This window comes from Aureobasidium subglaciale, assembly GCF_000721755.1.
Source record: "Aureobasidium subglaciale EXF-2481 unplaced genomic scaffold scaffold_18, whole genome shotgun sequence".
Taxonomy (NCBI): domain Eukaryota; kingdom Fungi; phylum Ascomycota; class Dothideomycetes; order Dothideales; family Saccotheciaceae; genus Aureobasidium; species Aureobasidium subglaciale.
In genome coordinates, this window is record NW_013566977.1 from 434,855 (window position 1) to 460,699 (window position 25,845).

The 25,845-nt window shown below is 52.3% G+C and overlaps 10 protein-coding genes across 10 annotated transcripts; 5 read left to right on the top strand and 5 right to left on the bottom strand.

Annotated features, from left to right (window-relative positions):
• Positions 1-336: 336 nt before the first annotated feature.
• AUEXF2481DRAFT_42405 (uncharacterized protein) lies at positions 337-3,357 on the bottom strand. The gene is made up of 3 exons (XM_013486144.1): positions 3,323-3,357; positions 2,046-3,274; positions 337-1,994 (listed from the first exon to the last, which is right to left on the bottom strand). The coding sequence occupies exons 2-3, from the start codon at positions 2,956-2,958 to the stop codon at positions 370-372; spliced, it is 2,538 nt and encodes an 845-aa protein (XP_013341598.1). The 5' UTR covers positions 2,959-3,274; positions 3,323-3,357; the 3' UTR covers positions 337-369.
• A 284-nt stretch (positions 3,358-3,641) lies between these two features.
• Positions 3,642-4,536, top strand: AUEXF2481DRAFT_7116 (uncharacterized protein; the record flags this gene model as incomplete). Its single annotated transcript, XM_013486056.1, has 5 exons — positions 3,642-3,686; positions 3,743-3,755; positions 3,808-3,843; positions 3,896-4,321; positions 4,373-4,536. The coding sequence occupies 5 exons, from the start codon at positions 3,642-3,644 to the stop codon at positions 4,534-4,536; spliced, it is 684 nt and encodes a 227-aa protein (XP_013341510.1).
• Positions 4,537-6,344: 1,808 nt separating this feature from the next.
• Positions 6,345-8,456, top strand: AUEXF2481DRAFT_67914 (glycoside hydrolase family 16 protein; the record flags this gene model as incomplete). Its single annotated transcript, XM_013486181.1, has 4 exons — positions 6,345-6,940; positions 6,996-7,170; positions 7,223-7,324; positions 7,374-8,456. 4 exons carry the CDS (start codon positions 6,345-6,347, stop codon positions 8,454-8,456), a joined length of 1,956 nt encoding a protein of 651 aa, XP_013341635.1.
• A 485-nt stretch (positions 8,457-8,941) lies between these two features.
• Positions 8,942-9,565, bottom strand: AUEXF2481DRAFT_67826 (uncharacterized protein; the record flags this gene model as incomplete). Its single annotated transcript, XM_013486171.1, has 1 exon — positions 8,942-9,565. The coding sequence occupies one exon, from the start codon at positions 9,563-9,565 to the stop codon at positions 8,942-8,944; it is 624 nt and encodes a 207-aa protein (XP_013341625.1).
• A 299-nt stretch (positions 9,566-9,864) lies between these two features.
• On the top strand, positions 9,865-10,471 carry AUEXF2481DRAFT_7119 (uncharacterized protein; the record flags this gene model as incomplete). Its single annotated transcript, XM_013486057.1, has 2 exons — positions 9,865-9,935; positions 9,985-10,471. 2 exons carry the CDS (start codon positions 9,865-9,867, stop codon positions 10,469-10,471), a joined length of 558 nt encoding a protein of 185 aa, XP_013341511.1.
• Positions 10,472-10,665: 194 nt separating this feature from the next.
• Positions 10,666-11,961, bottom strand: AUEXF2481DRAFT_67915 (uncharacterized protein; the record flags this gene model as incomplete). Its single annotated transcript, XM_013486182.1, has 3 exons — positions 10,666-10,731; positions 10,784-11,557; positions 11,611-11,961. 3 exons carry the CDS (start codon positions 11,959-11,961, stop codon positions 10,666-10,668), a joined length of 1,191 nt encoding a protein of 396 aa, XP_013341636.1.
• An 840-nt stretch (positions 11,962-12,801) lies between these two features.
• On the bottom strand, positions 12,802-14,437 carry AUEXF2481DRAFT_31621 (uncharacterized protein; the record flags this gene model as incomplete). Its single annotated transcript, XM_013486103.1, has 2 exons — positions 12,802-13,742; positions 13,795-14,437. The coding sequence occupies 2 exons, from the start codon at positions 14,435-14,437 to the stop codon at positions 12,802-12,804; spliced, it is 1,584 nt and encodes a 527-aa protein (XP_013341557.1).
• Positions 14,438-15,969: 1,532 nt separating this feature from the next.
• On the top strand, positions 15,970-17,852 carry AUEXF2481DRAFT_7121 (uncharacterized protein; the record flags this gene model as incomplete). Its single annotated transcript, XM_013486058.1, has 3 exons — positions 15,970-16,284; positions 16,550-16,644; positions 16,697-17,852. The coding sequence occupies 3 exons, from the start codon at positions 15,970-15,972 to the stop codon at positions 17,850-17,852; spliced, it is 1,566 nt and encodes a 521-aa protein (XP_013341512.1).
• A 947-nt stretch (positions 17,853-18,799) lies between these two features.
• AUEXF2481DRAFT_42420 (uncharacterized protein) lies at positions 18,800-20,983 on the top strand. The gene is made up of 4 exons (XM_013486145.1): positions 18,800-19,303; positions 19,359-19,472; positions 19,540-19,667; positions 19,721-20,983. Exons 1-4 carry the CDS (start codon positions 18,862-18,864, stop codon positions 20,660-20,662), a joined length of 1,626 nt encoding a protein of 541 aa, XP_013341599.1. The 5' UTR covers positions 18,800-18,861; the 3' UTR covers positions 20,663-20,983.
• AUEXF2481DRAFT_42424 (uncharacterized protein) lies at positions 20,778-24,292 on the bottom strand. Its single transcript, XM_013486146.1, has 6 exons — positions 23,732-24,292; positions 23,479-23,682; positions 23,346-23,428; positions 23,107-23,286; positions 22,961-23,053; positions 20,778-22,906 (listed from the first exon to the last, which is right to left on the bottom strand). The coding sequence occupies exons 1-6, from the start codon at positions 23,895-23,897 to the stop codon at positions 21,032-21,034; spliced, it is 2,601 nt and encodes an 866-aa protein (XP_013341600.1). The 5' UTR covers positions 23,898-24,292; the 3' UTR covers positions 20,778-21,031.
• Positions 24,293-25,845: the final 1,553 nt, after the last annotated feature.

A 25,845-nucleotide genomic window follows, 5' to 3' on the forward strand; every position in this document is an offset into this window, starting at 1 on the left:
GTGCTGCAGGAGCAGGAGGGGTCCAGTAGGCGTATCAACACGGGCGCCCAGAGAGCCCGCCAGTATGTAAGAAGACAGGCCAATCGAGTGTTGCAAATGTCACAGTCGAATCGTCGTCGATTTTCCCACACAGCGCGTATGAGCACAACTCCGCCGACACTAACAAAGCCCACGCTGAGCAAACTCGGGGCGATCACGTGTCAGTGCGCCGCGTCGAACCTCCCGCATCCTGCGACCCCTCGCCCTTCACCCTATACATTTAATCAACATGGCCTTGAACTGCTCTCGCTTTGCTTCTTGGAACCTTTTTATTTTCTACGACTCCTATCTCTTGTTGCCTCCTCCTCCACCTTGCCTCGCTCGTTCCGCTCAGTAACCTACTCTGCGCACCTCTCTGCCGTACTGATCTACATATATCTCCCTCGGCGCTGCCAAACCTTCTTCACCGTAGCCCTGGCCCGCTCCTGCATATGAACCTGCACCTTGACTCCCGTAGCTATACCTCATCTCCACCGGCCGACCGTACTCGCTGCCTGGCACGACGCTGACAGCCCTCATCGGTGCTGCAGGGGGTGCCATTGTGGGTGCACGCCCTCCTGTCTCTGCAACTCGAACATAGTCTGCTTGTGGTGCCATACTAGCTTGCCTCGACATGTATCGAGCCGCCTCCATCTCTGGATGCACACTGTAGCCCCTCGGAGCATACGCCCCGCCTGCGTTGGCTTCAGGTGGGTAGACTGACGCTCTCGGTCCTGGGGCCTCCCTAATGTAAACAGGCCCAGCTGCTTCATCCCTGTAGTATTGTGCCTCGGGAGCCCGAGAATATTCTCGTTGTCTGTAAGCGCGATAGTCGGTAGGTCCGCCTTCTGTCTGTTCCATCACGCGTCGTACTGGCGGAGGCGGAGGCGGCATTCTCAGCCCGTGCTCGTCCTCGTATACATGTGAGGGCTGGCTCGCGTACACAACAGACTGTCTACTCGGTGCACGTTCGTACATCATCTCAGCCTCTGGGCGAAGCTGGGGTGCAACCGACATTCTCGAGGGTGCCTCGGCGTCGTTCGCATAGTATCTGTTGCCATACTGATCCATGACAATTCTTCGTACAGGCGGTGGTGGGGGAGGTGCCATGATGGTCGCATGACCCTCTCTGGCCGCCCTTAGGTGGGGTGGCGTCACCGATCTCTCAGATCGCATGTACTGCACCTGTGGAGTTCTCAAGACTTCCTCACCATATCTCGAGGCTCCTTGAGGGAAAGGTTGCGATACAGTGCGGAAGTTGGCCGGGGACGACATTCTGAGCATGGGCGAGGCAGGGCGATGCGCAGTGTGGAGGCTGGCGACACGGCGCAGATCCTGATCGTCTCTTCTAGGTCTGGCATATACACCTGGCGATGAGACCCTCATGCCGTTGGGAGAGGGTACGCCATCTATGGCGTAGTGCATGCTCGGAGGCGCGGACTCTTGATAGTAAGATGGCCTGGGGCCCGAGACAATCTCGACGTCTGGCGGGAGCTGGTAGGGGCGAGTGCGTACAGGTTGCAGAGTAGCAGGCGCAGCGAATGGTGGGGGTGATATGGGCTCGGGCTTGATATAAGGCTCAGGCGATGGAGCAACGTGTTTGGGCCGGTTTTTACGAGCCTTCAAAGCTTGAATGTCGGCTTCACGCTTCCTCTTCTTGCCCTTTCCTCTCTGTTTCTTAAAAGCCCCAGCCGGACTGGTCTGAGTCGAGTTGCGAGGCGAGGTGGTCGAGTCATCGGACTCAAACTGCTGACGGTAGGCGCTGGACGATTGATAGGCGTGAGGTGAGGCAGGTAGCTGATTGTTGGTTACAGAAGGATAGCTTGTCTGAAAATGGTCAAGGCCAGGGGGCTTGGTCAGGGCGAGAGGCGAGACTCGAGCAGGCTGAGGAGCGGCTAGTTGGGTGAGGCGATTGGTGACAATCGGTGCTTGAGGTGATGGGATGTGAGCGTCTTGCGGCACGAATTCACTGCTGTCTGTGTCGTCGCTTAGTCGGGCCATGTCAAACACGTGAGGATGGCTCTTACCATCGTCTAGATCCATGGCATCTGCATCGCCATCGGCACCGCTGAAGGCGTTGGCATCCGGTGGTGAATATTCCTCCGAGTCCTCTCTCTCAGCTTCATAGAGGGCTTCGGTCTCGTGCTGGTCAAAAGCCTGTACAGAGGGATGATGCTGCTTGTCATGACGTTCAATCGCGGCAGGATACTTCTGGGAGAGAGGAACGCTACTTGCCAGACCTGTCGCTTGTTGTGAGGCAGACGAAGCTTCTGCTTTCTCCGGTGAACCTTCTTGTGACGACCAATCATTCGCCTGACTAGAGTAGTACGAATTCTCGTCGAATGAATCACTCGCTGCAGCTCGAGCGTTAGCAGGGACTTTGAGACCTGACAAGGGTTTGACCAATTCAAGCGCTTTCTCAAACGTTTCGGTAAGATCGGCAAGAGGTGCCATCTCTTCCTGGTACTTGAAGTGTGCTGTGTGCTTGCGCTGATCTGCCGCATCCTTGAGCTGCCGCTCAATGCGTTGTCTCTTCAGCTGGATCTCTGCTCTTATCAAGTCGTCCGACTTCGTCAATAGCACTGGATCGATGCCACTCCTGGGTGCGATAGTTCCTACTGCCGTCGTAGTGTTCTGGGAGAAGGCTTGCGCGTTTCCCAGGCAAGTAGCGGCAGCACCTTGGGCTGGTCTAAGCATTGACTGTTCTCTGCTCGACCCATTGGAAAGGCCAGGTAGCTGTGAAGCCGACGAGTAGTTAGGTGCAGATGGCGATTCGACAGGAGGCTGAAGCCGCTGTCTTACAGCAGCTGGCAGCTTGAATCGCGGGTGCTTGTCTGCTAGAACACTGTCCCTCAACTGTAGCCACTGGTTGTAGAATGCAGCTTGCACGTGTTGCTCTGCGACAACGGGCTGGTGGCCATTCACCTGCGTGAAAGCCATGTCAAGAAGACTATTCCCTGTTTGCAGACGTCGAGCAGCAATTTTTACAACAGCGATAGTATCATGCAAGCGTCATGCCTATGCAATTTCTAGTGATAGTAAATGGATGGCACGCGTGTTGTTTTGACAGAAGCAGGGTGAACAAGAAGTCGTGAATGAAATTGTCGGATCGACGCGCGAGACTCGGGGCCCGTCTTGGCGTCATCGTCCCAGCTCAATTGACTCAAGTACAATAGACCGCGAAGGTATGACAACTCCGTGAATACGGTCGCCGCTCGATCAGCATCTCGAGATGCAGACTGGGACGAGAACTAATCTAGAAGTAAGTTAGACAGGTCTAGGTAGGCAGTAATGGATGACTGGCCATAGATTGGCTTCGGCTGGGTTGGCTGAACCCCGGTGATGTGATAACGACAACAGGTGAAGATGGTAATTCCGATCGAGCCTATCGAGGCGGGACCGATCGCGGAGTAGCTGGCCCTTCGACTTCCATACCAGCGTAACGTGTTGACTTTGCCGCTTCTCTTTGACTTTCTTATTCTTGTTGAATGTTGCCTTCTCTACATCGTTGTCCTTTCCTCCTTGGTCGTTCGGGTGTCTCTTTTCTCTCTTCTCTCTCTTCTCGCAATTCTCGGAGTTTGGCATCATCTACCAATAGACGTATAGCAAGGGACCAGAGCAATATGACGGACAATCGCAAAGTCTTCTTCTTCGACATAGACAATTGCGTATGTTTTTGACGAATAACTTCAAAGTGTTAATAATGACTGACAATGCTGCTCAGCTATACTCCAAAAGTTCTCTACGCTGTGATTACCTTGATTAGAGATCATTTCTAATGAGTCATAGGCAAGAAAGTCCATGAACTGATGGGGGATTTAATAGGTATGCAGACTAAAAGCTATCTACGCTGCTCTAGCAATTGACTAGTTGCCAGACAAATACTTTCAGACACATCTGTCATTGTCACAAGAGGATGCCAACGAATTGCATATGCGGTACTACAAGGACTATGGGCTTGCCATCGAGGGACTTGTACGCCATCACAAGGTCGACGCACTCGAGTACAACGAGAAGGTTGATGACGCCCTACCACTCGAGGAGATCATGTCCCCGGATGCAAAGTTGCGCAAACTGCTCGAGGATCTTGACACTTCCAAGGTGAAGCCCTGGCTCTTCACCAATGCCTATGTCAACCACGGCAAAAGGGTAGTCAAGCTGCTAGGTGTTGACGACATGTTCGAAGGCATCACCTATTGCGATTACTCCGCAGCTAGATTTCTCTGCAAACCAGCGCCCGACATGTTCAAGAAAGCTATGGCTGAGGCAGGTGTCACGTCGGCGGACGACTGTTACTTCGTTGGTGCGTTGTGTGTCTGCGTCTAGTCACAAGATCCTACTGACATTCCTCCAGACGACTCGGCCATCAACGCCGCGGGTGCAACTAAGCTCGGTTGGACTGCTGCCCACTTGGTAGAACCGGGCGTGACTGCACCTCCGACCCGGGTCTCCAAATATCAAATCAACAACCTCGAGGAACTAAGACGCATTTTCCCTCAGTTCTTCAAGTCGAGCTGATAAAGTTCGGTGAACACTCTGGTTTACTACTCGACGACATCACTCTATAACTAGACAACAAGCCAGCGTAATCATAATCTTTTGTCTAACACAAACATACATGCCGAGTCTATGAGGTCACTGAGGAAGTGCTAGCTGCGGAACCATGTCACAGTGCGAGACTCATGTATAAGCACTGAAGCATAAACACCTTATGTTGGTCAAGCCAAACAAGAGGTTCAACTCGCACGGAAAAGTCAAGCAAAACGTTTAAGGAGCCGCAGTGGATACTCAGCCCCTTTAAATCAAGCTCCATGGTCGAAGGTTTAGCGTCTTCCAGAATGCAAAGCTAGAAATCACAACCACGAATTGCAGAGGTCTAGCAAACAGAACCACTCTCCCAAGCACAACGGTCAGCAGATCCTGTATCGCAAGGTCATTATGATTGTGGTCACTCCCTAATTCGGCGCTTTTGCTTGCGACAATTGGCCGACGCGGAGACGAGTTTATGTCCAACAGCAATTTCGTAAGGCTAAACGATGGCACAAGTCACCAGAGTCGTGACTCGGGAGTCAATAAGTGCACTCAAGACTCAAGGCAAGGCACGGTAAACATGAATACATAAAAGCAAGCGAAGCCGAGAAAGCTTGTCGGAGTGTGCTCTGTCATTTATGTTTTTATTTTGTCCAAGCCGCACCCGGGCATGTGCATGTCAGCAGTATGCAGCAACGGCAAGCGGTGCCTGTCAGCACAGCGACCGAGCAAGTTTCACACGAGATAATCTGCATCGTCGATAAGATTCGTAGATGGTGAAAATGCGTGGCTACAGAGTCAAGCTTCTCTCGGGACAAAGGCTGGGCATTACAGAAGCCCGACAGAACAGAGAAAGAGATTCAAGTGGGTGTTTCAGCGGGCTGGATGGAACAAAACCAAGGCCCTTGTCGAGTTCCTTGAAATAGAAGACGCTCAGACACTATTGCGAGACGGGTTAGATGGGGCAAGTTGAGGGAGATTCAACCAAGCCAGAATGGGGCTGGCGCATGGTAGGAGTTGTAGAGACGGAAGGGTTGCCACGGTCGTCGTCATCCGCAGCGGTTGTGGCGATCGCTTGTCAGAAAAGCAGCAGCAGACAGACAGTCTGAAGCAGGACAAGCAGCGAAGCATGTCTGATAATACAAGAATGGTGTGACATGGACGAGCTTGGCTGTTGGTCGTGAACGCGTGGTGCAATACGACTCACGAGAATGATGAGGACGAGGCAGAATTGAGATCGGCCGACGTCGACTCGAGGTGGCAGGGTTTGTTGAATTGTTATTTGCCAGTCGAGCATGCTGGCGCTCGTCTCCGCTCCGCTCTCCGTGCCAAAGTTGCAAGTCTGGCGAAGGCTGCCAAAGCCCCCCTAATTGGCAGAAGGGTCCGTGTTTCGCTCCTTAACCTTTCGAGACCGACGGCCCCAAGCAGCACAGGCGCACAAACAACAGAGCGCGACATCTCCCAATCAACAATCTTTTTGCCGCCGCTCTTCTTTCGCAATTCGCATTTCGCATCGTCCCGACTCTCCCTGTGACCTCTTTCCCGCCGTATACCATTGCCCACGCAGGCCGAGGGCTGGCCGACTACAGAGCAGACGACTCTCGACGACGTTCATTTCTCCACGCTCCACGCTCACGCTCCACGCTCACGCTCCGCCGCTTGATCTCATCCTCTTGCTACCCGTGTTCCTCGTGCGAGTACCATCTCCAACCAGCAGTATGTCATTCCCACCGGACGACTACCACCCAGCAACTCCTCACATTCGGCTGAACTCAGGCAGCGACGACCTCGCCAACATGGCCGACCCGTCAGATCACCAAGCCACTCGCCAGCCTTCTTCTCGTTCATTGACGAGACCCGGCACCGCTGGCTCTGCTGCAACCCGTCCCTCGCTCCATCCAGCTCCCTCAAACAACAGCCTGTACAATGCAGGCGCACCCGAATCCGCAGAGCTTCTACTCCCTCCCAGCCGCTCTCGTCCGTCACGACGCTTCCGGGACGACGACTCACCTATGAGGTCGCCGAGCCAAAGTGGCTATAATTCCCGTCGCACGAGTTGGGGTTCCGAGTCGACTGGCAGCAGAGACAGCCGTGTGGGTCCTTTCGCGTCGCCATTCGACGACTCGCGCGCCCCGTCACGTGCTGGTAGCGACGACGAAGGCGTGAATACCCAAACTGTCTCGGAGAAGTACAACATCTTACCCTCTGCTGGCCTATTACTCTTCCCCGAGGACGTTGAAAAAGACGACTACCTACACAACCCGGACCCCAATGAGAAGGAGGGCCGCATAACATGTGCCGACTTGTTCTCGAAACGTGGTATCACTAACCTAGGAGGTCTCGTCTTGATCACTCTGGGTGTCTTTATGCTATTTATTGGTTACCCCATCATGTATGTGATGCCTTGCAACCTGCGAACTCGAACTCATTGCTGACCGACTGTCCAGCACATTCGCTGTCAAATACGCAGAGCCGAAGGTCAATACGTGCACCTCCGACCCTATGTGTATCAGGGACGGCGTTGCCCTGTTGAAGAACGTGCGTCACGGTCTCATTGACCCTGCTACACCCAGCTCGGTCATGACCAGGAAGTCCGTTAATGGTAAAACCTTGAAGCTTGCGGTATGTTACACCAGCCCAAATTGTGTCACATTTCGCGCTAATTGCTCTTCAGTTCTCTGACGAATTCGAAACCGATGGCCGCACGTTCTACGATGGTGATGATCCATACTTCCAGGGTGTTGACATCTGGTATGGTGTCACTCAAGATCTTGAGGTAAGTTTTCTGCATCTCCTATTTCGCCTACAAATCTGACAATGGCAAGTGGTATGATCCCGACGCCATTACGACCAAGGACGGTGTCCTCGAAATCACCTTTGACGCCTTCCAGAACCATGGCCTTAACTACCGTTCAGGTATGCTGCAATCATGGAACAAGCTTTGCTTTAAGGGTGGTTACCTCGAGGCCAGTATATCTCTTCCTGGAAGGGGTGACACTATCGGTTTCTGGCCTGGTTTCTGGGCCATGGGCAACCTCGGAAGACCTGGATACCGTGCCACCACCGACGGCACTTGGCCTTACAGTTATTCGGACGTCTGTGATCCTGGAATTACCGCCAATCAGTCCACTCCCGATGGCTTCAACTGGCTTCCTGGCATGCGCCTTCCCGCGTGCACTTGCGATGGCGAGGAGCACCCCAGTCCTGGAAAATCACGCTATGCTGCTGAGATCGATGCTATCGAGGCTAGTGTTTCTTACCTCGATCCCGAGCACTATGACGCTGCTGTTGGCTCAGCCTCGCAAAGTTACCAAACTGCTCCTTTCGACATCTTCTGGCGTCCAAATACCGATTTCATCGAGGTCTATGACAACTCCATCTCAGAGATGAACTCATACCAGGGCGGTGTCTACCAACAAGCCCTTTCCACGGTCACACTTCTCAACAATGACTGGTATGACGGTAAGGCGTACCAAGTTTACGCCTTCGAATACGAGCCCGGTTCAGATGGATACGTTGCTTGGTATGTCGGCTCAGAGCCTACGTGGAAGATGACAGCCGATGCCGTGGGACCCAACGGCAATGTTGGACAGAGAGTCATGCCCGAAGAGCCCCTGGCGTTGATTGCCAATTTCGGTCTGTCGTCCAGTTTCGCACAATTGAACTGGACGGGTCTGGCCGAGCTCATGCCTGGTAAGATGAGATTTGACTACATTCGAATCTACCAAGACGAGGATGGTGAGATGACCTGCGATCCCGAGGGCTATCCTACGACGGAATACATCAAGAACCACGCCAAGGCATACCAAAACCCAAACATCACCAGCTGGGAGGATGCAGGATATCCCTGGCCCGACAACTCATACGTCGACTCGTGCAAGAGCAGTCACTACAAGGGCCCGAACTAACGGCATCAATAATCATCGCAAAGCATTTTTTTCCACAGGCGTTTGATGGAGTAATGAAGGTGGTCATGACAATATTTCAAATGGGCGAACAAGATCTGGATATCCGAAAAGAGATGCGGCGTGCATGGAAGCTTGCCATATTTTTATTGTTCAAGTGGTTCACGAAACGGAAAGAAACGCGATTGATTTTGTACACAGAGTTCTGGTTGACCCAACACGGCAGGAACTATTCTGTCTGTGTTCACGAGGGGTTTATACTTTGGCCCGATCTACGATATGAAAGAAAGAGAAGTAGCGTTGCTGTTACTACTAGACGTAATTGAAAAACAACAAAGGTTCAAATAAGCCTTCTAGTGATAGCAGTAGACGAGCAAGATCAGAGTATCATGTGCAAAGTGAGAAGGGGGTATAGTGATTGTTTTACAGAAGGTAAAGTATATGTACAGGATCGGTAGAGGTAGATTGGTGGCGGGGTGAGTTGCGGATCAAGCGACGGGAGACAGATGGCCGTCCTTGTCGTACTTTGCCTTGAAAAAGGTGTAGTTGAGAGTGATGGTATCGATTTTGGACATGTTGGGATCCCTCAAGAACTCTGGATCAATGTAGAAGAAAACGGGCATGTCGACCGTCTCACCCTTGTTCAATCTTTGCTCCTCGAAACAGAAACATTGAATCTTTGAAAAGTAAGGCGCGACCTGACCGGGCGTGACAGAGTAGGTAGCTACACCAATGATGTCCTCTTCCTTGCTCAAATTGGTGGCCGTGTAAAAGGCCAGAGCAGTCTCGCCGGGCAAGACGCGGACCTCTCTCTGCTGGGGCGTGAACTTCCAAGGTAGGACATCGGAGGTAGAACCGGCAAAGGTGATGCGCAGACGACGAGAATCGGTGACAGGGATCAGACGCGAAGCAATGTCTTCCTCCTCGTACTGGCCTGCCGAATGGATACTGATGGGTTGGCCACCCCAGCCCATCTGCTGGCAAATCATCTTGTAGAAAGGCACGGAGCCATAAGACAGAGCAACGGTGCCGAGGATGATTGACAGGGTGTAGTAGAGGGTGTTGCGGTTCTTGCTCTTGAACTGGGCGCGCAGATCGTCCTGGGTGGGCATGTGTGATTGTTGCTTTGGTTGCGGGCTGGTCTGGACGCTTCTTCTAAAGAAGGCGCGCGGTAGAGAGCGAGCGCATCGTGTGCTTGCCAATGGCTGTTGTGTTCTCAGTCCTGTGCGCGCAAGATTGCGTCCAAACAGTGCTATTGAATTCATGTTGGCTGTGCATGGAAAAGGGCAGACGGTCATGATACGCCTCTTCGGAGGTGCGCTGCTTGCCCGCAAGCTTACTCATCCACTTTTGATCTTTCTACAGGCTACAGCGCACTCCAGCTCCCGACCGTTGCACACGTCAGATCAAGATGGTCGAGATTTGTGGCGTCTGCCAGCAAGTCGAGTCGAAGTACAAGTGCCCGTCTTGTCAACTGCGATAGTGAGTCGTGCGTGAGCAAGAGACAGAGGCGCATTCTGACCCTGACCAGCTGTTCCATCGCATGCTACAAACAACACAAAGAGACACACGCGAACCATGCCCCAAGAGTGCAAGACACACAGCCGACACAGCATGCACAATCTCTCGTACCAGAATCGGATGCGCCCAAAGCGAGAGGCGCTTTGGCTGGCAGTAGCAGAAAGATCGACTTTACTGGCTTTGATTCTGACCCAGAGCTCCTTCGTCTCCTCTCTCGATACCCTAACCTTCGCATCCAACTACAGAGTGTCTACGGCCTGACACTTGAACCTCCGCCGCAAGAGCAGCGCTCCTTCTCCTCCAGAGGTAGAGGGAGGGGTCGAGGAAGAGGTGGCTTTCATCAACAATCACATTGGTCACAAGCAAAAGGCGACAAGGAGGCCGCTGACTCTTTCAGAAACATGAGGAACGCCGAAGCTGATGATCAAGCTCTGGCTGAATTCGTGCAATTGCTCAAGATGAGATTCGCATCTGTTACTGACGACGCCGAGACCTGACCCGTCTGTCCATCATGCGACAACAACCTTCACCACGCACGCACAATGTCCACGCCATTACAAATCTGAGGCGCGAACTCTTGAATTCATTACTACCAAACCAAAACATCCAATATCGTGTCCAGACGATCCAATCCTCGGCTGGACCACGCCAAAACGGCGTTACTCGCATCTTCCAACCAATCGATTTACTCTTACTTCAATTCCTTCTTGCTGTCGGCGGACAGCTCGGAGAGGGGGCCGTCCTTGACCATAAGTGTCTACGGTGGAAACTCAGTCAGCAAGGCTCCAACAACAATCGGTTTTACTTACCATGACTTCGTAAAGGACATCGGCAGCTGCCATTGTGGTCAGCTCGGCGTTGGTGTCGTAGGCAGGAGCAACCTCGACTACATCGGCAGCGACAAGGTGGATACCCTCGAGACCACGGATGATGGTGCGGAGCTCACGAGTGGTCCAGCCACCAGTCTCAGGAGTACCAGTACCAGGAGCGAAGGCAGGGTCAAGCGAGTCGATGTCGATCGAGAGATAGACAGGGTTCTCGTGCCCAACACGGTCATGAATCTTCTTGATGATACCATCCATGCCAATTGTATCAATCTCACGAGCCTCGACAATCTCGAAACCACAGTAGCCATCATTGTCGTAGTCGGACATGCCTGACAGGGTGGTGCGGATACCGGCGTGAATGTTGGTATCGTTCCGCAAGAGACCTTCCTGAGCAGCATGGTAGAAGTATGTTCCGTGGTTGACAGAAGCAACCTTGGTGGGTGCTCCTCCAAAGACCTTTGGCTTCCATGTATCAAGATGGGAGTCGAAGTGGATGACCGTGATGGGTCCGTATGCCTTGTTCATGGAGCGCAGAAGAGGCAACGTGATGGTATGATCACCGCCGAGGGTAATGACACGAGGAAGTGTCTTGCCGTGCTTGCTGGGCCCGGTCATGTGGGCATTCGAGGCGGGCTCGCGCATCAAGATGCTGTTGTGACCCTCCTCAATCTGCTTCAACGCCCACTCGTTGTCGTAACTGGTCACGGGGATATCACCACAGTCAATGACAGTGGCCCACGAGTTGAAGGGGTTCGCCTACTTCTGCATCAGTCCTTGGCCGCAGAATGGTAGAGTGGATTGGTACAAACCTGGAGAGGGACGTTGAATCCTCCGTAGAGATTGAGACGTCTCGATCCCTGGCGAATACCACTGGGGCCAAATCTGGCACCTGGACGGTACGAAGTACCGGTATCGAAGGGCGCGCCGATGAAAGCAATGTCGTACTTGCGGGCATCGCTTGCCAGGCAGGGGTGGTACTCAATGCGACCAAAGGTAGAGATACCCGAGAAGACCGAGTCGGCCTGGGTACCACCATCACCAGGAAGAGTGTTGTACCACAGGGACTTGTGAGGGCCCTCCTTGAAGGCTTCTTGACTATGGTCTCCATGTGCGGAAACCCCGGCTGCGAACGCAGCGGCAAAGGTGATCAACTTGAACATACTGACGAGTATGCTTTGGAACCGTATTCAAAAATGAGGATGAGAAAGGGGGATATGAGAGGAGAGCAAACGAAGCAGCAGCAGGCTCGTAACTAATACTTTCAAGGTCGCCGCCAGGAATCACAGAGACTACGCAACCAGAAGCTCTCCATGTTTACCTAACTACGCCTTGTCAAGATTGTCAAGCCGAGCTAAGCTGTACAGGGGAGCTCAGAACGGAAACCATGTCACCGATGTCATGTCGTGCGATCCAACTTTTTTGTTCTTGGAAACAGTCGCGTCACATCGAGTCGAAAACCCACGGTTCCAATCTGTCCCCGCATGTTGACACACCGGCCTTAGAGTACAGCGGCGTAGATATGCCCTGGCGATATCTCGTGGCTGGCTGAGATCTACAACCCCACCACGCCCCGGATCCTGGGGTCGTTTAGTAACGAGGCTTTATAACACTGACGTCGATGCATTGATGCAACGCTCTATCTCTCGGTTGTCAACCTGTGGTCCTGAATTGGGCGCTTTCCTCGTATCGCGTGGCATAAAGTCTGAATCATTGTTGATATCGGATGTGTGTCAAGCCAATAGCTTTTTGTGCCTGGATCGGTCCGGGGGTCTCCCGATCTGAACCCTTTATTCCGCCCAAGAAGCCGCCGGGGTCGATTGCTGAGTGCTGGCTCGATCAAGCGACCGTCTGTATCCTGCTAGGACCAACTACTCGGTACAGTCTTTGGCACATGGTAGATTCTTGTCGGAGAAGATCGGACAGCGCTTGAATGCTCCTCGTGATCAAGTGTCTCCAGTACGCCACGGGCTTTTTGATATACATTGTCTCAGTCTTGTTGTCTATCTGCTCTCCTCTCCTTGGTAGCCATCGACGTTGCTCGCCAAACCAGATTCAACCTGTTCCTCGTGCTCCATTCTCTCGAATGCTTTGCGGACTTGATGATTCCAATCACTCCATGCAACGATTGCCCATTCGCCGAAACCGACCAAATACAATGCGATGCATTGACCTACCCATAAGCCTGCCAGACCCCAGCCGTGGAACGCAAGCCAGATTCCAAGGGGCAGGGCGCCGCAGTAGTAGCTGATCATGTTGACAAGTGCACCAACATGCTGGCGTCCCATACCACGCAAAGAGCCTCCGCAAGAGCCATTAAGCCCGTCAGCAATCTGAAATAAGGCAACCCAAGGCATGACCTCTGCAGTGAGATCTACAACGTCTTGATCGTTGTTGAATATCTTGGCATAAAAGTTCTTGACGCCCATCAGAAGGGCAAGGACGAGAGCTCCAAGAATCATGCTCAGCCAGGCAGCGACGTTAGCAGAGCGTGCTGCACCCTTTGCGTTCCTGCCTCCTAGCAAGTTGCCTACTCGTGCTGATGTAGCAACGCCAACACCAAATGGAATGGTGTTGAGAACCTGATCTGTGGTCATGATGACAGACTGTGCCGCTAGAGGAATCGTTCCGAGTTTGCCTGCTGCGAGGGCCACAATCTCGAAGGCCCACCATTCGGTGCCTACGTGAACGACTCCTAGTAGCGCAAGTCTTGTGAAGGTTCCAATGTTTTGGAAAGCTTTCTTTGACCATCCACCCCAGCAGTCCCAGCCAGAGACGAAGCGAGCATAGGCCAGAAGGAGTATGAACGACAGCCAATATGATATGCTCGTAGCTAGAGGCGCACCAAGCAGCCCCATGTTGAAGGTGTAGACGGCGAGGTAATTCAGGCCTGCGTTGATGGGCGAGGTGATGAGAAGAACATAAGTCCCTGGCCTCATGATACCTGAAAGGTGTCGTCAGAATTTGAACTTGCTCATGGAGTCAAGGCCACTTACCTTGTGCTTGCAAATACTTCTTCAGACATTCAAAGTAGATATATCCGAGTCCTCCTAGTGTAAGAACACTGAGAAACTTGCTGCTATCGTGCGACAGTTGTTCGTCTTGACCAAGGGCCATGAAGACTGGCTTCGAGCATAGCCAAAGGATGGCAACTGGGATATACAGCAGACCGAGCACGAACAAAGCTCTCTGGAGGATGATGCCGAGATCGTGCTTGTCCTTACTCCCGGTGAAGCTTGCAGAAGCAAGTGTATCGATGGCGGTAGTTCCTCCTAGTGCAATGAGCCAGCCGGAGGCCATGGCAAACATGTACGAGAAAGCGGCAGCTGCCAGAGCTTCGGGACTCAGTCGTCCAACAACGAGGACTGAAACGGTCTGCAAGGAATTTTGCAGCATATAGGCGAGGAATACTGGAACCGATCCACTGAAGAGTACCCAGAACTCGTGGATGACGAGCTGAGTACTGCTTCTCCCTTCGTCATCGAAGTCGTCGACCGACCCTATGGTCGGCTCATCGTCAGGCTTTGGGAGCAGGGAAGTTCTTTCATCTGGTTCTCGATGTTTCGAATCTGTCGAGTTGCGAAGGAAGTTCGGTAGCCACGAGCTGGCACTTTCGGTACAATCTTGACGGCTGTCCATGACTCTAGGCTTTGGGATCGTTAGGGAGAAGAAGCGAAGAACTTTCAAATAATGGTTCTCAAGGGCATCAAGTACAAGCTCGACACATCGAGCAATATCAACACCAGATGGTGATAGGTAACATTATCTTGTAACCACTCAGCGGTAAGTGTTGGGCAGTCGAGAATGAGAAAGAGAGTTTAGTCACACTCCCGAGCGATATTCCCAACATGGGGATTCACGCGCTGAACATCCAGAAGGAGACTGGCAGTTTTGCGGTACGGAAAACCCATCTTCGTGGTCGAGTAGCGGCATTAGTGTTGAGTCAAGTGGGTTTTCTTCTGCTACAGCGGAGTACCGCCATGCTGATTGATGGCCCTTGGGTATCTGTCTCTTATCAGAAGGATCTGCTGGGGTAGATTAGGAGGGTTGACTAAGTTGGATGGCTAAGCAGCGATGACTACAAGGCCGTGTCAGATGGCTTTCTATCGATAACGATCGCCCTGTTACATGGACGCCAGTGTGCAGATTAGATGTGGCTGTTCGTACCCTCAAGGGAGTCGAGTTTTGACGAGCTTGGGGTTGAGATCTCCAAAGCTGCTCACGGGCGGAAGTGTCTAAAGTGTGGATGGTCGTCGATAGATAACAGCTGGTACGGAAGCCCCCACGCAGCTTTGTGCTGTCAACCAAGCACGAAGAAGAGCATGAATCACTCGAGAGCTACAGAAAATGCTCAAAGTGCCATTTAAACAATTCAAAAACGTCAGTCGATGATAGCGCTTGAGTGACGGTTTGTTGGGTGCTTCGCAGAGGTTGCAAGCATTTTGTGAGGCGCAGAAAGTGGATGATCGCACAGACCGCATCTTGATTGCTCCTACCTCCCGATACCACGCGAGTGACCCCAAACCTTGGACCAACTCAAATCGTGACCCTGGCATACTGCCACCAATCGCCAACGACATGGCAAAAGGAACTGTGTTGAGTATCTCACACAGGTCCAAGTCACCTGCCAGGAAAAGATATGTGTAACGAGTCCGATCGCCAGCATGATGACGGACAGCAACAAAATGAAATCAGCCACGAGATAGAACCACCCGGCGAGAGAAGGAGCTATGTGAGACAACGACTATGGTTGGCCGCAAGACTTTCGACTGTGGCCCGTTTGTGGACTTACGTGCCTGAATCGATGTTGCCAACCTGGACGCCTTTGGTTGTGCCAAGTTCCACATCCAATCCACCTCATGGATCCAGCTGAGACTTCTGATATGACATTCCGAGATGTGGAGGCAAGCCGCGATAGCACCTGCATATTGATTTGACGAATGACATCCTGGCACACACGGCACCTATCGGGCGCCCAACAACTCGTCTCATAGGGCCAGAAAAAAAGTATCGTACACTTACACAGCACTATTATCCATACGCAAGATTGGCGCAAGATCTGACCCGATGCCTTCTGCTCAATTTCATTCTTTTAGTATGATCGATCCGGCACCTGATACATCATTCTGCTCTTCGGACCAAAGTCAATGCATTGAAAGCACCTAACCACAATGTCCACTCCAGATGTCAAATCCATCAAGTACGACGAGAAGCCTCCAGCAGGCTCTGCTGATCCTAGAAACTCTCTAGAGAACGGAGTTGGAGAAATCATACATACTGTCAATGCTTCAGGGCATCGAGATCAGTTACAACGCCATTATGGACCTCTACAAATCTGTGGCCTAGCCCTGAACATCGACTCCGCCTGGGTAGCCTTCGCTGGTTCATTGGTTCTCTCTCTTCCGAACGGTGGTCCCGCTGGTGTCATCTACGAGCTGATCACTGCATGTATCTATTATGGTATCATCGCAGCATCCATTGCTGAGGTTAGTCAAGCCCATCCTTCCTGTGTGCTTGATCGTCGTGGATGGAGCTGTGTGGACGCACGATCACTTTCAAGAGGAGGGAGCTGTGCTGGGAGAGACACTGCGCGGCGTGCTCTCTCCTAGACTCACCTCATATCGTAATCGATTGTGCATTGCCACAGCTTACAGGCGTCTTGGTATATAGCCTCGGGAGGCCGATGAAGTGTCGAATCTCAGCACATGGAAGGATGCAACCCTTTATAAGTATATGCTGACTTTATCACAGCTGGCCTCAGCTGTACCCACTGCTGGCGGTGTATATCACTGGGCATCTGTCACGGCAGGCCCGAAATGGGGAAGAAGTGTTGGCTTCTTTGCTGGGTAAGTGACAAATCATACTGGGGCTGATTCAGAAGTACTGACTGCTCGATAGGTTCCTCAACTTTGCCGGATGGATCTTCGATCTTTGTTCCATCATCGCGATCCCGTCGAATTGTCTCCTCCAGATGTACTCGCTCTTCCATCCAGATTTCGTGCTTGAAACCTGGCATACCTATTTGACATACGTGTTGATCACATGGTTCTGTGTCCTATTCTGTATTTTCGGCAACCGCTTCTTGCCACTTTTGCAGAATGTCGGATTATTCTTGCTTATCGTTGGTGGTATTGTTACAATCATCGTCCTAGCAGCAACGCCAAACACGCACGCCAGCAACTCATTCGTATGGTCTGACTGGCAAAATACCACGGGCTGGGGTGGTGGAGTGGCCTTCTTGACTGGCGTCTTGAATGGATCATTTACCATCGCTACCGTCGACAGCGTATCGCATATGGCAGAAGAACTTCCTAATCCACAACGCGACATTCCTCGGGCAATATTTGCTCAGGTGTCCCTGGGAGCTATCACCGCATTTCTATACGCCGTCGCGCTCTTCTATGCTGTCAGTGATTTGGATGAAGTTATCAACACTTCCGGCTCCTTCCCTGCAGCCATAATCTATCGCCAGGCAACAGGAAACACTGGTGGAGCGTTCTGCCTCATGCTTATCGTCTTCTTTATCATCATGATCTGTGCCATATCGACTCTGCTATCACTCGGCCGGACTTGGTGGGCACTTGCTCGCGATGAAGCCACACCTTTTGCCCACTTTTTCTCCTCGGTCAACGAGCAGCTCTCCTGTCCAATCCCTGCCACCATTCTTGTGGGTGTGTTGGTTACAGGACTAGGTGCCATTATCCTCGCATCCGGGACCGCCTTCAACGATCTTGTTGGCTCATTCATCGTCCTATGCGCTTTCAGTTATTTCCTGGCTATATTCCCTCACTTGATTAGTGGCCGCAAATATACCCCAAAGGGCGACTTCTGGATGGGCAAATGGGGCTTCGCAATCAATGCCCTTGGGTGCGTGTTGATCTTCTTCTTCAACATCATGTTCTGCTTCCCTTATGCTATGCCAGTATCGCCTGATCTGATGAACTATAACTCGGTGATCTTGGTTGGCGTTTTGATCATTGTCACGTTTTGGTGGCTTGTATACGGGCTGAAGAATTACCCTACTCCAAAGGTGCTTACCGAAGCTCTGAAGTAGGACGAGGACGGCTCTCCATGAGTACTATCGTGCGAATAATTGGTTGCAGCAATGCACAGTACTTTCCACATTCATAGCAACATCCGCCGGGATCCGTCGTTACATCAGCACTCCACATACAATTCCTTACTCTCAAAAGTGACCTTGCCTCCATGCAGGTAGGTTTGCTCCATGTCCATCATATGAGAGAATGGTAATGAGAGCATTTGATTACACGGTAAGACCTGTTTTGGCAACGCTAACGCGATGTGTCTTTTACGAGACCCAGTGTCTGTCTAAACTTCTCAGCGTGGTACTGTGATTTTTAAGAAGTCAGATAGGTGGGAAGGATGACAAGCAGGGCGGTTGTCTACGATGACTCTGTTGGATTATTGATGTCTGTACAGGTGGAATTGAATCTGCCTCGAAGTTACAACACGATGATCTCGAGTAGTACTTTGTTGCGGTGATGCTTAATTGAGCACCACGAGCTTGCAAGTGCTGACAGTCAAAATCTGTAAAGTTTTACTGGAATGTCGATTTGTCTGACTTTCCTGGGCTCATCGATGTCGAGCGATATTTACACACAGACGCACGATATAACGCGATGGATGTCCGCCAAGTCATAACCAGCATCGCTGTCGTGGCGCATCGTGCCAGACCATTATTAGGCAATCATATCAGCGATGCATGCATACGCGACCGCGGACTCAGACCCCGACACCCATGCTATGGAATAACAAAGTTGAGATCCAGGATATGAAGCAGGCAGCTGAATAAAATTTGGCCAATGGCAGTATTTCAATTGTGGTTGCCTGGTCGTACAAATGCCTTCGACCGGCGTTATCTCAAAACAACCGCGGCAGGAGCTATCCCGACGCGGCGCTCAAACGGGTGGTCCCAAGAAGGTAGGTGGCTAAATACTATACAAGTCTACATCTCTCCATGCATCTGTCTCTATCTCTGTTTGCATATCGCGCTTGTTGGGGCTCTTCTCCAATATCTTTCTTAGTGTTTTCAGACGCCCGCCATGACAGCCGGATCTTCAAAGGACGCAATCAATGTGGCAGAGATAGAACAACATGAGCAACTCAACACAAGCAGCAAGCTACCGGATGTCTCTGAAGTAGAAATAACGCCTCTCCTGAAGAACAGCTCTCCTAACAACTCCCCATACAAACATGGTGCTCACCAGATGCGCCCTCGCAACATTTTGATTGTCATGACAGTGTTGATTCTAATTGTTCAATGTGGCGACCAAATCTCGGAAGCGCCGTTGACAAGGATATTCGAGTCGATATACTGCTACCAATACTGGGAGCAAGAGGACCCATCCAAGATTTTGATCCCCAGATCCGCTATAGGACCAGGCGCGCTGGGGGGTGTTGAAGAGAGATGGTGCAAGGTGGCTGAAGTACAGGGCAAAGTTGCCATGCTGAAAGGCACCCAGCAATTCCTAGATTGTATTCCAGGTATGCAACTGATCTGTCATGTATCATGTCAAATCGGTTGCTGATAAGAAGACAGGTCTCATACTATCCATCCCAGTAGGCATCTTAGCAGATAGATGGGGGAGGAAGCCCATTGTTGTGCTGGGCCTTTGCGCTTTTCCATTGAGTCTAGCATGGAAGTTGTTCGTTTGTAAGTCGGAACTTGTTGCCACGTTCATGAGATATCGAAGGATACCTGCTTACTGACTCCTGGCTAGGTTGGTTTTGGCAGAGTTTGAGTCTCCGAGTCTCTTGGTTTTCAGCTTTGCATGCTCTTGTTTTTGGAGGCTCACCAGTCTTATCAGCCATGCTGTTCGTGATTATTAGTGACGTGACTAATCAGGATGTGAGTAAAGAGACTCAAAATCTTGGAAATGGTATACATGCTGACCCTTGTAGACCAGGTCAGCCATTTTGTTGCGTATCTTCTCTGCAAACTTGTCGGCCAATCTCATTTGTCCACCAATTGCAGCTTGGATCATGACACGCAATCCATTGGTTGCAGTGTTCATCGGAGTAGGATGTTTTGCAATCGGTGCGCCCATATGTCTATGGATCCCAGAAACACTTGGATATCAACAGCCGATCACAAAGTCCGACGAAGAAAGCAACGACGAAGAAGAGTCACGATCGACATCAGCGATCCGCATCCAGGGCTTCCTCCGCCAATGTTATGAGCCCCTGGTCGAATCAACCGACTACTTCCTGCAAGACAAGCGAGTCATCCTTTTGATCGTCACTTTCGTTCCTATCATGCTTACCGTAACGCTTGTACCATTGCTGCTCCAGTACACAAGTACTCGCTACGGCATGACCTTTTCAGAAGCAACACTGCTGCTGACCGTCAGAGCTGGTGTCACCATAGTCATGTTCTTAGGCATCCAATCTTGGATCTATCACCTCCTCGCCAAAGCTGGCATGAGTGGGCAAAAAAGAGATTTGCTCCTCGCGCGCGGTAGTGCTTGCCTGCTGTTCATCGGCTGGACTGCCATAGGGTTTGCGCCTAATGCTTTCTTTTTCACCATAAGCTTGATGGTGGCCACACTAGGAAATGGCTTCCCAGTCTTCCTACGCTCCTTCTTGACAGGATTAGTCGCACCGAACAAGGTGGCAGAGCTCTACACTATCATTGGTGTCGTCGACACTTTGGGGCTCATGCTTGGTGGACCTTTGCTCGCTTGGTTGTTTGAGAGAGGTATGCAGCTAGGAGGCACCTTCATTGGCTTGCCTTTCATGGGGCTAGGCCTGGTCTATGCTGTAGTGTTGGCTTCTCTGCTAAAGATTGGCCATTCTAAGCATGCGCATATGATGCAAGAAGACGTTGATGGCGCCGCTGAGTAACGTGGATAATACTGCATGTCGAATGCATGTATCATAATCAGGCTCGCTCGATGTGAGAGCACAGAATCACACTGGCCTAAAAACCACTATGCCATCTGACAGTGATGTGATCTTGCTTATGAGAGCGCGAACCCGAGTCCAGGATGTCAATCATTGCACTTCCTTGCCGGGATTCATGGTTGTTGTGTCAAGATCACATAGTCCTGGCATACGAAGTGGATGACAAATGGATTGAACATATGAATATATAAGGCACTTTTTACACAAATCTCTAGCCTGGCAGATATCAAGCCTATGTAGCATCCGGATACGATATGATCGGACTCAAACAGCTGCAGAGTCAACAAATTGTGACTTGCAGATAATCCATTAATCGTGGTTGGTGCCGTTGCTTGCCTTGGGGCTGTTTCTCTCACTCTGAGGCTTGACAGGCCTCTTCTCCTCATCGCCACTGTCATCGTAATCCTCATCCATATCCATCTTACGAGCCGCGGGCTCCAAATGAGGCTGGGGTTGCGGGGCCGCCTGAGACTGAACAGGTGTTGGAGCCTGGGTAGGAGGTTGGGGCTGAGGCTGAGGAGGAGGAGCAAGTTGCTGGGCAGGTGGCGCTGGCGTATGCTGCTCCCTGCGCTCCTCGGTAGCACCGATCCGTGGAGAAGGTTGAGGCTTGACTTGAGGTGGGCCAAGAGCTGGTGGGTGGTGGGCAGCTTCAGATGGGTGGTAGTTTTCAGTGGCGCGACGCTGATCATCAGCACGTCGGGTCTCCGAGGGACTTCTGTATGGAGAGTTGGGAATACGGTCCATGCGATCCGGTGGCGATGCACGTCTGCTGCTTGGATCCTCCAAACGCGAACGGCTCTCTTCATTCGCGGGCTTCTTTTGAGAGCTCATGTTCGACGCCTCGTCTTCCCACTCTCTGTGTCTCTTTGGAGGAGCGGTCGATGGGCGATCTTCGCGTTCTCTAGCTGCGGACTCGGCAGCCTGCAAAGCTGCATTTGGTGGAGGAGCACCTCCTGCAATGCTGGGCGTGCCCGATGTAGGGTGGTGTTCAAATGGCTGACGACCGAACTTGCCATTTGGAGAAGTATTCTGGCTCTCGATGATGGGACGGATCTCAGGAGGGCTGGCCATTCTGTTAGGGTAACCGGGAGCTTGGCCAGGAGCTGGTGGAGGTGCACCCATGCTTGCAGCCGGAGGAGGCACGCTGGACGATTGGGGACCATAGTTAGGGTTGGCGATGCGGTTGGGTGGAGCAGGGCCTTGCTGCTGGGGCAGAGGCTGAGGGAGCTGAGAAGGAGTCTGCGCCTGGGGTGCCGGAGGATAGGCTCCAGGACCAGGGGCGTTGTAGAGCACCTTAGGGGAGGGTGACAGGCCTCTGTGGGCTGGTGGGGGAGGTCGCTGAGGCTGATCCTGGTACTGTCTAGGCTCTTGCTTTGGGGGCGTGGGCTGGCGAGGAGGGACGTGTTGAGCAAGGCGATCTCGTGAGTCGTAGGGGTTCAACATCTGAGGCTGAGCGCCAGGATTCTGAGGGTTCTGAAGGTCGGCAAGACGATTGGTACGAGACCAGTCAGCGCCAGGAGGCTGCTGGGCAGCTTGGGCCTGACCTGGGGGAGGAGCGCCCCACTGAGGAGCCGGCGGGCCAGCACCCAAGGCGCCTGGCTGGTAGGCTTGCGGAGGCACGTCTTGAGGGAGTGGTGCGCCGGCCTGGTTAGGCAGGCCGTTGGTAGGTTGGCCCTTGAGCAAGGCAAGACGAGCCTTGATATGGACGTTGGTCGGGTCGAGCTCAGCAGCTCTCGAGTAAGCATCGAGAGCGTCGTTAGTCTGATTGTTACAAGACTCGTACAGAGTGCCGAGATCGTACCAGACCTCGGAGATGTTGGGGTTAAGGCGGATAGCTCTCGAATAGGCGTCCAGAGCATCGCGGTACTGGTTGATCTGGTAGTACAAAACACCGATCGAACACCAGAATGTAGGGTTGCGTCCGTCACGGTAGACGGCCTGCTGGTATGCCTCGTATGCTTTGGGGTATTTTTGCTGAGACATGTAGCAGCGACCGAGGAGGTACCAGCTCTGCGCGTCAGTCTGATCAGAGTTGACCGACTTCTCCAAGTATTCTATTGCCTGCTCTTGGCTGCTGAAGCTGGTGCTCTGCTGGTGGTGCAGCCATCCAAGCTGCTGCAGTACTTTGGCGTGGTTGGGGTCGCGGTCGAGCACACGCATGTAGGCGCTCTTGGCCGAGTCGTACTAAGGTCTGAGTCAGTCGTGTTGCAGCATATCGTTGTTGACTGCGTGTCTCACCTCCTTCTGCTGTTCGTACACATGACCGATCTGGAACCAGATGTCCTCTTCGCTTAGGGGTCGGGGAGGGTCGGTGACGATATATTTGAAGCACTGGGTCATAGTTAGTGCATCGTTTCAGGGACGTGGTATGGGGACTGGCGTACCTCTAGACTTTGCTGGAACTTTTGCTGCTGCTTGTATATTATACCCAGGCGGAAGTATATCTCGTTGGCCTTTTCGAAGCGAGGATCCATGCGCATAACTTGGGAGAAGGCTTCTTCGGCATGCTCGAGCGAACCATAGCGATCGTAAAGGATGCCGATACCATACCAGAGCTTGGGTTCCTGCCGGGTATTTAATATTGGTAAGAGCGACGGCATTGAACAGGGAAGGATGGACAAACCTTGGGATCGGGCAAGTGGTACAAGGCCTGCTGATATGCAGAGTAGGCTTGCTGGAGATCGTCCATCATGAGGTAACAGTGGCCTTGGAAATGGTTAGCTCAGGCGCATGGTAACCGACATCAAACTGCGAACCAAGAGCACTCCAAACCTCGCCATTGGCAACCTCGATTCTCAGGATCTGCTTGAGGTACTCGACAGCAGCAGGGAACTGATCCTTGGAACGAAGAATACACGAGATGGCGAGCATGGCCTGGACCGAATGGTGGTTGAAGCTGAGGGCGCGTTCGTATGCTTGCGTCGCGCTATCGTACTCGCCCATCATCTCGGAGACACTTCCTACAGTGTGTTAGCAACACGTCATGCGAGTGGGATCTATCAAACGTACCAAGCTGCAGCCAGATGCCCTCATTCGCCTGCTGGAGGAACTGCGATGCTGGCTTTGCCTGATGCGGCGGCTGCAAGGCAACATGGCCATTGGGCTGCCCTCGGCCCTGTTGGACGACGTGATGAGGGTGCATCGACGCTGTTGGAGATGTCTGAGATGCCATCATCAGGGACTGAGCGCACAACTCTGTTAGCACAGCTTCGCCGTCGAGCCTAATTCGCGTGGTGTTATGAGGTTGGCGCGAGCGAAGAAGACGCACTTGGAGTTACGCGAGACACGCGTAGACACAGCGCCAAGCGGATAGAGATCAAATTGGGGTTGAAGGGAAAAGACTGTCTGTGATAGCCTTGATGTATGTCGAAGGGATGCTGTTTGGTCAAAGGGTGTTCGTGGAGAACACGCGACGAGACAAGCTACGAGTGTGAAGAAAAGAGGAGGGAACTCGCGATCTGGGGGCCAGTGGCTAGCAGTCTATCCCACTTTGCGCTTTCTACAGTAGAAACCCTAACCCTTCTTTTCAATGATTGGTGCGGTACCGTTGTGGATAGTGGTGGGTCACCGTGGTCGGGTATGTAATTAGGTATCGTGAACTAAGAATCGACATTTGGCGCGGTACGCTAGAGTGGGAGAGCCAAGCTTCTTGGGACACAGCGAGCGTCACGGCGACCAACGGGATCTCCTCGCATCATAGACCCTAGGTAGTTGCCTTCCCGTCCGCTTCAACATGCTCCAGAGCCAAGATTCATTTTGACATTCCTCACGTACCGGAATCGCATGCTTAGGACGATACGGTTGCGGCATACATCACCACGGTAAGCCTCCTTGCGTATCGCATCTCAGCCTTGACACCTTCAACGTTGACATCTCAGGCCAGCATCAGGACTCAATGACCTCGCGAGTGAGGGATGAAGAGAAACAAAGGGGAAAGATGCACGTTCGTTGAACACTGTAGAAGCCACCAAACGGCTCCACACCGCATCAACTTGGCTACAGAATCCTAATCTTGTATTCGACCCGCCATGTCGAATCCTACGTGCAACAGGTCGCGATGCAATGATGTACTTTCACAAGCAATCCGGGCCGGACATGCGTGATGCAGGTTAATGCGCCAACCCGTCAGGTCTGTCAAGCTTGTGATTCTTGCCGGCTTTCGGAAGGATGTGCACGCGGCTAGTTCGACATCATTCTCTACGAAATACACGGGACCTTTGTGATGGGAGCGATCCGTATCGGACAGCTACAATAATCAACGTGCAAAGCGGCGAGACGGTTATGACTACCGAAGCACATTCGACCATGTTCACAAAGGACCAGTAGTGCGGCAATCTGAGGGGCCTCGTTATGATTGACGTCCCCCCTTGGCTAAAGTGGCTAGGTCAAGCCACGTGCAACTCGAAGCTTCCGGTTAGTGGGTGTGGAGTCCACACTCGTCTGCGGCTCGATGGCGTGTCCTGGGCTTGGGTGGCTTGAGCAACACATCGCCAAATCTCTCCGCATTCTGCACGCTGACACTCCCGAACAAGCTCCATGGACTGGTTGCACAGTGTGATCGGCGGTCAGATGTCCGGAGCCTCGCACGTTTGCCCTCGAAAAGACTTACAGCACACTGGTCGAGCTCAGCTGATGCTGCACTCAGGTACCAGAACGGGTCATCACGGCTCCACGGGCGCGCTGCCCAATGGTGCAGGAAAAGCTTGTTCCTGACACGGCGTTCTGTCTAATATCAAGCTTCCCAGTGCTTGGCTTGTTGAGCCTCGGTTGTTCGACAATCGAAAACAATGCACGTAGTCCAGCAACGTGATGCGCTGTCAGCCTGGATCTTGTCCATACGTGTCGCAGCGTGTCGAGTGGGATTCTTTTCTTTGTGTGTGCTCTATCCCCCTCGTCGGATGGCGAACCCAGTCTCGCGAGGTGTTATATGCATGGCCTGCTGACGGCTTCTGGTGTTTCCGAGCTTCGCATTGCAGCATCTGCACGTCGCCTGCGCGCAGCTCAATGCAAACCCAGCAGCTTGGGTGTTGAGCACAAGAATGTCTCAAGACGAAACAGCTGAGCCCAATTTACGTGTCTTCGTCCTTGGTCTCAGTGTTGCAAGGCTTGCTTCTTTTACACGA

What these genes read in the sequence shown, in the direction of transcription:
- AUEXF2481DRAFT_42405 (XM_013486144.1), bottom strand. Translation starts at nt 2,958, where the DNA reads ATGGCTTTCACGCAGGTGAATGGCCACCAGCCCGTTGTCGCAGAGCAA. An exon ending in TGCCATGGATCTAGACGATG is followed by an intron (nt 1,995 to 2,045) that starts GTAAGAGCCATC and finishes GCGACGACACAG; the next exon opens with ACAGCAGTGAATTCGTGCCG.
- AUEXF2481DRAFT_42420 (XM_013486145.1), top strand. Translation starts at nt 18,862, where the DNA reads ATGACAGCCGGATCTTCAAAGGACGCAATCAATGTGGCAGAGATAGAA. An exon ending in AGCATGGAAGTTGTTCGTTT is followed by an intron (nt 19,473 to 19,539) that starts GTAAGTCGGAAC and finishes ACTCCTGGCTAG; the next exon opens with GTTGGTTTTGGCAGAGTTTG. An exon ending in GTGACGTGACTAATCAGGAT is followed by an intron (nt 19,668 to 19,720) that starts GTGAGTAAAGAG and finishes TGACCCTTGTAG; the next exon opens with ACCAGGTCAGCCATTTTGTT.
- AUEXF2481DRAFT_42424 (XM_013486146.1), bottom strand. Translation starts at nt 23,897, where the DNA reads ATGATGGCATCTCAGACATCTCCAACAGCGTCGATGCACCCTCATCAC. An exon ending in CGAGGTTTGGAGTGCTCTTG is followed by an intron (nt 23,429 to 23,478) that starts GTTCGCAGTTTG and finishes ACCATTTCCAAG; the next exon opens with GCCACTGTTACCTCATGATG. An exon ending in ACCACTTGCCCGATCCCAAG is followed by an intron (nt 23,287 to 23,345) that starts GTTTGTCCATCC and finishes AATACCCGGCAG; the next exon opens with GAACCCAAGCTCTGGTATGG.